The sequence below is a fragment of the Tyto alba genome, unplaced genomic scaffold (assembly GCF_018691265.1).
Source record: "Tyto alba isolate M040663 unplaced genomic scaffold, T.alba_DEE_v4.0 Super-Scaffold_14, whole genome shotgun sequence".
NCBI classification, from domain to species: domain Eukaryota; kingdom Metazoa; phylum Chordata; class Aves; order Strigiformes; family Tytonidae; genus Tyto; species Tyto alba.
The window spans coordinates 30,925,071-30,935,342 of NW_024881276.1; the positions used below are offsets into that span (position 1 = coordinate 30,925,071).

Below are 10,272 nucleotides of genomic sequence, written 5' to 3' on the forward strand. Positions count from 1 at the left end.
TGAAATTATGTATTTAATTTCTACTTTAAGAGCTGTCTGCTCTTCAGAGTGATTTTGAAGTAACTGAGTCAACTAAGCGTTTCCTTCTGAGAGGTGAGGTGAGTCTTTAAATGGACATACAGTTCTCTAGGATATACAAGGGTGTAAGAGCTCCCTCCAGCCTGATTCAAACACAGGACTTTCTGGCAAAAGATAATTCTTCCAGTGATTAGCAAAACCAGGGTCTCACTGGCATTTAAGAGATTGATGAGATTTTCCAGTCCTCATGAGTTTCCAAGATGTTGGTAGTGTTTCTTGATTTTTTTTTTTTTCAATATGTCTCCTGTAGCTCATTTTAATTTTTGAAATTTATCTTCAAGTTTCAAAATGGACGTTTATTTGTTTTCCTTTCCTGCTTCCTTCCTCTCTGGTTTCAATAACAAGAACCATCTCGCCACTAGACAGTACATGCAGCAGTGTAGCCTGGGTGTTCCTCTCTTACGCCTACACCTACACTGGATGTCACTCACCATAGGTACTATTTCTGATTAAAGATCAAAAAACCACTCAACCATTTAGCACTCTCTTGATATATTGCTACACAACCAGCATATGATGCATTTTAATAGTATTTCTGCAAGCAGTTCATCTTCTATACAAACCATGCCCTGTCTCTCAGAGATTGTAATTTTATGCAGGACCTCAATGGCTGACCCTCCCAGAGTCATGTAAGGAAAAATTATTTCAGAGAAATTCTGCTAGATAAAGCAGTCAGATAAACAGATCTGGGGCATTAGGCATGATCTGTTCTCCAGCTGTGTATATCTTCAAGAGCTGGCTGCCTGAAAATGTTGCACAAAGTTTTTCTGTTGAAAAAATGATATTTAAATGCTAGTTTTGAGAGGGCTTTTCCATAATAAATTAATTTATTTTTTGAAGTTAAAATAACAAATCAAAAAACAGTTTTGAGAATTCAGAGGTTAAAAAGTCCTACAGGATGAATGGAGGCTGTACTCAAGTTAAATAGCACAGCTCTTGTGTTCAGTCTTCTTCTAAGGGAGCAGTCTTCTGCCAGAGAAAGGAGTTTCTTTTAGACAGGTAACCACCTATGACTTCTGTTTTAATCTCTACCACATCCTTCTTTGTGGCATCGAGCAAAGTGACTTAACTTTTCTGCATCACGGGATTGTTTTTTTTATGTCTGAAGAAGAGTGAGGCAGTATTCGTCTCTCTATAAGAACAAATCTGATAATGCATTTAGTTTCTAAAAGTTACATTTCACATCTTAGCTGAAGACAGTTTTTCTCTCCAGATTCCTTCTAGCAGACTTGAAGGCAAAAATGAATTGCCCAGATCCCTTGGGAGTAGTTTCCACATGGACATGCAACATATAGTATAACTTGCATCATTTGACACTCCTTCCTTACAGTTAGTAACTGTAGGAAGAAGGTGATTTTGTGGGCTGTGAATGGGTTAGATGGGCAATTCACTTTTCATGGGTTAAGCTTTTCCTTTGAATATGTTGTGTAGGAACCTAAGGCTGTAAATAAATTAATACCATCAGAGGCAATGTCTGATATTTCCAAACACACAGAGCCCGCACTACAACCCACAAGCAATCAAAGAATATGTCTTTCTTTGACAGAACTTCTAGGGGCCTTCATTGCCTTTAGTGGGCCAACTTTGTTTTTTTACTAGCCCCATTGGTTCAAAGAGCTGGAGTAACCAGAAACACATCCATTCCAAAAACACCCATGAGTTGTCATCATATACTATTATCTCAAGGTAGGGAGAAGAAAGTAAAAAAATCCATAATGCAGCAGTTATTCCTAACTTGCCCAAGGCAAATCAGTCTTCGGCACAAATTTTTGTCCAGGCTTGTAGGTATGTGTGCAGCCTGAGACACATGCTTGTGGGAGGGATCTCTGACTTCTTTCAAAGTGCATTGTACACTGAAAGAAAAGCTCATCCTTTCCATATTAGATAATTGCCCCCAGCCCCTCCTAATGTTACCTATGCATGGAACATAACAACAACACTATCCTTCTAATGGGGGACAGAGTCTCATAGAGGATTATTTCCTAACAGCGACCTTACTCGTGGATTCAAAATCAGAAGCTGTGAAACTCTGCCAGCTATTTTCTTTGTCTCCCTTGTGAATTATGCATCTAGTAGAGCAAAGCTTTGATGTTGATTGTAATACTTGACTTTCCTGTACCTGTCTAATATCATGATTATACTTTTGTATTTGATCAAAATGAGGACTCTACATTAAAGAGCTACACAAAGTACCTACTAGCTTGATTTAAAAAAAAAAAAAATCAGATGTTTTCGCAGGGCTGTAGCACTTAGAAAGTAAGTCCCACTCCAAGTCCAAGTTTAGCTTTTGTCATAAGAACAACTGTAATGACCTATTTTACATAATATTTTAACAGATGGAAGTTCAGACTTTCTGTACTAAATTTCAACATAGCTGCAATCTTGCAGTTAAGAAATTATTAGCCCTGCAATTAGGTGCCTTTAATTGAATCCCTGACACTTACTTAATTATAGCATCACTACAGACATACTATGAGAAGCAGTAAAATCAACTATGACACACCCCTTCTAGTTTTCCATTGGCTGGAAACTTGTTAGGCTTGATGGGTAGGCGCTGTAGTCAGAGGGGATTTCAAAGCAAATAAATAGCACATCCTTCTAGCCAGTCAGAAATGGATTTCCACCTGTCTGAACCTCAGACTGGAGTGAGCTGCTTTTAAAAAAGCCCAACAACTTGCCATATGAGGAGACTACTGGAAAAAATATTCCCTCTCATACTTTATATTTCTTCTGTGAAAAAGTGATTTTGGAAGACTTTCTAGGCCACCTTGCTTGAGGTGTCCTTTTCAGAAGAAGCATGGCTTGCTGTGTGTTACAAATCACTGGTCTAATACTTGGAGGTGTCGGCATGGTTGGGACTTTGGCAGCCACAGTTATGCCGCAGTGGAGAGTTTCTGCCTACATTGATGGCAACATCGTGGTGTTTGAGACCATCTGGGAAGGACTGTGGATGGACTGCATCAGTCAGCTGGGCATCAGGCTGCAGTGCAAATTTTATGACTCTGTCCTGGCTCTCCCTCCCACCTTGGAGGCATTCAGAGCCCTCATGTGCATTGCAGTGATTTTGTCAATCATTTCCTTTTTGATGGCCATTGTTGGTGTGAAGTACACTCACAGGACCAAGGAGGATCATCAGGGCATCAGCATCTTCGTACTGGCAGCTGGAGTTGCCTTTCTCCTGACGGGCATCCTTGTTCTGCTCCCTGTGTCCTGGACTGGAGGCAGCATCATTCGCGACTTCTATGATCCGAAAGTCCCTATGCCACTGAAACGAGAACTAGGAGCTGCTCTCTATGTGGGCTGGGTGAGCACTGCACTTCTCATCGCTGCGGGAGCAATGTACTGTGGCTTCTGGTGCTGGGCTGACACTTCCTCAAAATCCAGGTATCCCTCGCTTTCCCGTCACAGATTGCACAAACCCGACTTTGCAGGAGGGCCGCCCCTAAGTGTGCATGCCTATGTGTAGTTGCTCCATGTGATCTTTCTGCTTAGCATGTCGATATGTATTGATTGACTTCAGTGTCTAATTAAACTCTGAGTCAGTAGTGGAGGAACAATTTTGTTCATTTGCTATTTACTATTGACATGCTAACACGCTTACAGGAAATGGTATTACATGGGCATTATGTTAGAGCACAGTCAGAAGAACACTCTCACCATTTTATGGGAATGAAGACTGGCGTGGGAACAGCAGCAGCCAGGAGTCTCTCAGGGAAGACGAACAGCATATGGCTGGGCTGGAAGGAAGGCAGCTGCTGTGCAATAGCACCATTGCCCTCCCTTAAACCCACAGTGTGCAACGGGAGCAGTGCATTTTACTCTAAGATAAAGTCTTCATAAAGACTGCTCTAGGGCAGCAGTGAGAAGCATGGAGTTGGCAGCATGGCTGAAGCAGCTGCTGAATGAATGGAGAAGCTGCCAGCAGTCCAGCTTCTGATACTGGCATACAAATGTCCATGCTCTCCCGTCAGAGGCCTCTATGATTGACTGCAGATTTCATAGGTGCTTGTGCAGTTGATGTATCCTTCTTATCTCTTCTGCGGGCACAGAATCCAGCTCATGGAATAATATAATTTTAATCACTTCGCCACGAATGTATTAGCTTTCTGTTGCTTGCTACCTCTTGTCTTTCACAGCTTCTTCTGTTCTATAGTCAGCATCTACTCTTCTATAAAATTCAAGACAGACCATCTGTCTTTATGCACTTTAAAGCACTGCGCCAATGTCAAGTACAATTAAACAAGCCAGGCCACATAAATGTGTAATACTCACTTGCCCACTGGAGGATCAAGAGTCCCTGCCTACATCGTCAATAACACCCACGAAAGCAGAACCTGAATGTTCTGACTGCTTTGTGTTCACAAGAGTTATTTTAAAATGTAGACTGAGTAGTCTGATGTCTATCTATCCATTGTGCAGAATTCAACAGTGTTTGCAGTTGCATGGTTTTTTTCCATGCCTTAAAACTTGGAACCTGCTTTTGACATGTGTGTGTCATGATGTTGATAAAGGACCAAAGAAGGTCCAGTTCAAAACACAGTACTAATGGATAGTATCATTTAATTGATAATTCCATGACACAGGTACTCAGTTTTATCCTTTAGTGTCTATGATTGTTATCTGAAAAAAAGGTATAATGACTTCTCTAGTTGAGCAGAGCAATGCTTCTATATATTAATTTGGCTGTTCAGTTTGAAGCAGAACATGGAAAACTGCATTTAATTAAACAAGCCTTTTATTAACTTGACTTCAGATGAACCTAAATGAAACAGTGCTGTTGAACACAGTTATTCATTACATATATTAGCTAATGTGCACTTACATTTAAGACAACCAGCTCAGATCTTTTAGTAGAAATTTTCTAGTCACCAGAAAACAAGTTTAATGTATCCTGCTCATCACTTGAGCAGTCAAATCAGCACTTATTAATTCCAGATGAGCTTTTAAGAGAACATTTGTAAATAGGTTTTCTAGTACTAAAACACATATTTTTTGTGTTGTCTTGTATCTGCTGATGCCTGTCACAGCAGTTGTCATTGGGTCAGACAGCTCATTTCAGTGGAGTCATGCTGTTGACTTTGGTAATAACTTATACTACCCTGAGGACCTTCACCTATTATTGTATTTATGTCCTATAATATATATTTTGCTTAACAAGTACATTTTTGGTGAATAAGCCAGAATTACACTTTTTGAATTAATTTAGATGATATTTGTGATTAGCAAAGCAGAGTATGTGATACATATTTATATGTAAGTAGTGAATTTAAATGATGACGTATGCAAGGTAATGCAACTTTATGTAGATAAAAGTGCTTAAGAAGTAATTAAGTGCAGTTTTCTATAACATTAAAGGGTCCTGAATGATTTCCCTATCAGTGGGTTCATCTAGAAATCAAATTTGAACTGGGTGTGTCATTTAGTAATTTTATTTTCAAAGAGTTGAAAGAGAAAACAGCTTTATTTGAGCATTTAAGATTAATTTCAAAGAAAATGTAAGCTTTTTACATCTGACATTAACATCTGATGGCTGCATATTCCTCCATTTTTCTATTTTACCAGTTGATCAAAAGATGAGCTCAAACAAAATCTCTAAGCTCAGACAACCTTGTGCTTTCGTGTGGGTTTGGACTGTGACCTTGATTCCAAGTGTACAGCTAGGCTGGGATGCTGTTTGGATGTCTGGGTTTTTCTTGACACAAACAGCATTTTCTGGTAATGTGATTTAGCGCTTTAGACTCACCCAAATATGTTTAAGAGTCTGTGATACTAAAACTTCTGAATTTGATGCAGGAACAAATTTCTTATAAGAATCTAATCTGCAATAGGTGTAACACAGTGGTTAGCCTTCTCCCTTTGGACAGAACAGAAATTCCTTTATTGTGGATTCTGGTGGAGAAAACCCCATTAAGATGTTTACTAGATATTCTACCTCTGTATGCGAGGAATGCATTTGGCTGAGTAAACTGTATGGGTGCATTTGCATCTGCTAAGGGAAATAGAGTTTTTTCTTCTTCATTTCCCCCTATTCGAAAACTGTGATGCTCCGGACTGACTACTTGGAAGCTGCAGTTTGGAGGTGTGAGTAAGAAAAGGAAGTTCTAAGGGCTTTGATGAAAAACTGCAGTTGAGCTTTGAAAATAAACTGTTGCTATTTATGAGTTTTCTGAGGGTAACAGGAAGACCTTGGCTTGAAGGGAGCGATGGCAGAGCTTGTACAGGTCTCTAGTGACCAAGGCTGCACCTTCTACCCTCTGTCTGCTGCTCCAGGAGAGCTCCTGCCCCTCCTGGGTTATATCCAGCCAGGCAGGGTCTCAGGGAACCCTGAGTGTCTAAGGTGACTCTTGGAGCTTATACAGATGGCTGAACGTGTCCGTTCTGAGTGAGATAGGTGAGGAGAAGATGCTCAGGAACGTGTGTAATGCAGCAAAGACATTTAGGGAAAGAGCCACCTCTTCACTCCAGGGCACAGGAGGGTTGTGGAAACAGAGAATTGGTTACACACTGTGTGATGGAGGACCAAGAAGCAGGGTGTGAATAATTGCCACTGACTGGACTTTTCTCTCAGAAGAAAAGTCCTGACACGTGAGTGTCATTTGATATGGATGGGCCAGAGATTACTGAAAAATTGTGTCAGGCTTTTGTGTGCTAGAACTGTTTTCACCGAGGAATGGAGGCAGTAAACTTCCTTCAGTGATGCTATGTTCACATTCCCCTAGGCACAACTGTCAGAAACTTCAGGCCTGCTGTATTTGTTAAGAGCAGCTGATTAAATACTGTTGTTAAATATGGAGTTTAATATCTTGATGCTATTATATACTTTAATATTTTGTGATTGCAGGGCAAAATGAATTTGGAAATAAATGTGAATAGCTGAGATTTTGATAGTATTTGAAATAAATGTATGAACCCTTCAGTGTTTTGGTGTTTTTTTTAATCATTGTATCATTATTTCTTTTTTATATTAAAGTGAATGAATGTATTTCCCCATTGCCAGGGAAAGACAGCTTCACTATTTTTATAATGTCCTTTCCTGATTCAGTCTTGGTTTTTCCATTATGCTTTGGGTTTTGCTAGATAATAAACAAAGTGGGTCTGATTCCTTGGGAAATAAAGTACACAAAACTGATTTAGTGCTGACTTCCAAGACCTGCTTATAAGAAGTTTCTTGAAGCAAATCAATATTTCAAAAGCTTGTCCCGAAATGTATATTCATATCTGCGATGAAAAGAAAATATTCTGGAGCAAATAATCCACCACTATGATGCAGCCAAGGGAATCTATTTACAGCAAAAATGACGGCCTAGCTAAACATTTCATTATAACAGAAAGATGAATCTGACAGATTTTGAGACAAATAAATGCATGCAGTCATCAGTCCTGATACGCAGAGATAAAACCCTGTGGGAGGGACATTAGACTAAACCAGTTAATGTTAAAAAATGTTACAGCTCTCCTGAAAATCAGTGTGAGGACCCACAAAAACAGAAATGGGAGCTCAATCATGTCTTCCTGATTAACTGTAGCCATCCTTTTGAAAAAGGCACAGGAGGTCTTTTCAGGGGAGTCCTACGTCATCTTTGAAAACTGGGACAGAGCTGACCCACCAAATAAACAATCCCTTTCCTTTGTAACTGGTATGGAAATGCTCTCTGACTTACACACTTTGCTTTCCTGATTTGAGTCTCAGAGTCTGAGTAAGACTAACTTGACATTTTATGACTACTTTAAAAAACAAAGAGCAAAAGAAAACAAGAAATACTCTGATAAGGGTAGGACATTTTCAGCTGAAAAGGTCTGTGTCAGTGTTTCTTGCATTCAGTTGCCACTCGCAGAAAATGTTCCAGCTGTCAATGAGGACAAACAAAAATTATTCAAAAGCGGAAAGATTTCATTTTTAGCAACACCAAGGGATGGAGCTGGCTAGGGGAAGGGTTGTGACAGCAGTATTAACAAGCCATGTACACCCACAGAGACAGCATCAGAGAGTTTGTTCATTTCCAGGGATCAGAATACATTGAAGCTAGCGTGTCCTCAGTGACAATATAACCAACTGCATCATTTTTAAAACAATTAAAGGAAAAGGAGAGAATACTATTTTGAACTCAGCTGTTTGTACCAGAAGGAAATCAGAACACAAAAAGTAACCTGAGATTCTCATCCCTACACTTCCAGCCCTTTAAAAATGGATGAGTGAGCTAATTTTACCATTAGGCTTTTTATTCTTTTATCTACTTATTCACCTGTCCCTCCAAAAAGGATTCTCACTTGAATGTGTCATCACCTGAACAGTGTGAAATTTTGAGGCATTATAGAAAAGTAAACTTCACTGTGCTTTTAATTTCTGTTACCAGCCAGTTCAAGTAGCGATCCCAACAGTGTGCATGTGCTGATGCAGCGACTCTGTATCAAAGTGACACTGCTCTTCAAAGCAACTCCTTCATGTGGGCCCTGCAAACCAGAACAAAGCTTGCTGGTAAGATGAGTTTTAAGAAGGGTCATTTTAATCAAGGATTCTGGACCTGTCTGTTATCCAGGAGTCCTCACTGCTTGAGTTGTAATGATTGCTACAGTGACAAGGGAAGCAAATCTAGGGAATCTGGATGCAGGTGTCTGCTCTAAGGAAGGAACTGACAGAATTGCCCCAAGATGTTTGAACTAGTTGTTGTTCATCCTAATGCATGTACACTTCCTCTGCCCCAATAATTTCCAAGCAGACACTACCTGTACATAAGTCACCAGAGATGAACTTATCATGCAGTTCCCTTCAGCATTCCTTTTTTTTTTTTTTTATTTTAACATTTCTCTTCATTTAAGCAACAATAAAAAAAGAGCTCACAGCAAGTTAACTGACACCTTTGTGCAAAAAAGGGGCTTCAAAAATAGAAACCACAAAACCATCAAGTTCTGTTCCCTGCATCAGCATCAGTCAAACTGAATAATACATTAAGCTTGCTAAATCTCTGTTGCCCACTTCTGCTATGGACCTTAATCTGTGGTCTTTGTCTCAGTTACCGTGAAGTAGTCCCTGATTGCCAAATGACAAAGATGATGAGTACATTAGCGTTTCAGCTTCTGTCTGATGGATGAGTGGCTGACAGAATGATAAGCAATGTTTATTCATTCAGAGTTTCCACTGTAGTGCCAGATGGTGCTGGAAGATAGAAAATAATCTCTAGACCCCAACAAACATTGCCTCGCATACTGTCACATTCATTCTGAATTTAGCAAAAATTGACAACATAAACTCCATGTGTTGAAGAAAAGTGTATTGTTAACTAAGTACTTCTTTGGAGTATGAGTTTCACAGGTTAGTCTGAGTCCTGGTCTCTCACTGGTGCATCCAAATGCCAGCTGCAAACTCTTCTTACACCAATGTGGTGGCTGATGCAGCCACACAAGGGGAGGTGCGGGGAGGGCCATCGCTGATTCTAGAGCTCCTGCCTGCAGCCCCAGGACAGAGGACACACAATGGCAGATTGCCTTTGCAAGGGTCTAAAGGAAGAGCATGATCCTTTCTTCATCTGAACGTGCCCTTGTGGTGGGTTGACCTGGCTGTCAGATGCCCACCCAGATGCTCTCTCGCTCCTCCTTTTCACACTCTTCCCCTGCTCCACCATGGTGTCTTCAGGCACTTCAGAGAATCTCTGCTGGGGTGCCTGAAGCACCTCCTCCCCCTCCTCTCCCTCTCCCCTCAGGACTAGCAGAACTGTTTCTCACTGTCCTGGGTTGAGTGAGTGGTGGAGTTTTTTTGGTGGCAGGGGATGGGGCTATAGGAACGCCACCTGTGAGAAGCTTCTTGAAGCACCCCCAGCTCCAAGTCAGCTCCACCTCTGTTTGGAAACTGAGCCAATCAGCTGCACCTCTGCAATTACGTACTTAAGAAGGGACGTGGTGACGGGCAGTCAGACTTGTGAGGAGGAGTTGCTGCAGCTGCGTGAACACCAAGGTCAGTGGAGAAACGGAGGAAGAAAGGAGGGGGGAGGTGTGCCGGAGCAGAGACCCCCCTGTATCCTGTGGTGAGACGGCAGGGCGGCCCCCCCTGCCACCCATGAAGATCTACAGTGGAGCAGACACTGATTTATGGCCTATGGCTTCCACCTGGTGATCAAGGTGCTGTTCCCGAAAAACGCTGGGGTCTTGTGGGAAAAGGTAGACCCGGCTGCTGTAATTCAGTGCTGGGAGGATTGCAGC

General features: G+C 41.1%; 1 protein-coding gene across 1 annotated transcript; it reads left to right on the forward strand.

Moving 5' to 3' along the window:
* The first annotated feature begins 2,707 nt into the window (after positions 1–2,707).
* LOC104357585 (claudin-8-like) lies at positions 2,708–6,930 on the forward strand. The gene has a single exon (XM_033011226.2). The coding sequence runs from the start codon at positions 2,876–2,878 to the stop codon at positions 3,542–3,544; it is 669 nt and encodes a 222-aa protein (XP_032867117.2). The 5' UTR covers positions 2,708–2,875; the 3' UTR covers positions 3,545–6,930.
* The last annotated feature ends 3,342 nt before the right edge of the window (positions 6,931–10,272 follow it).

Excerpts from the sequence above, each read along its gene's own strand:
- LOC104357585 (XM_033011226.2), top strand. The coding sequence starts at position 2,876 with ATGGCTTGCTGTGTGTTACAAATCACTGGTCTAATACTTGGAGGTGTC.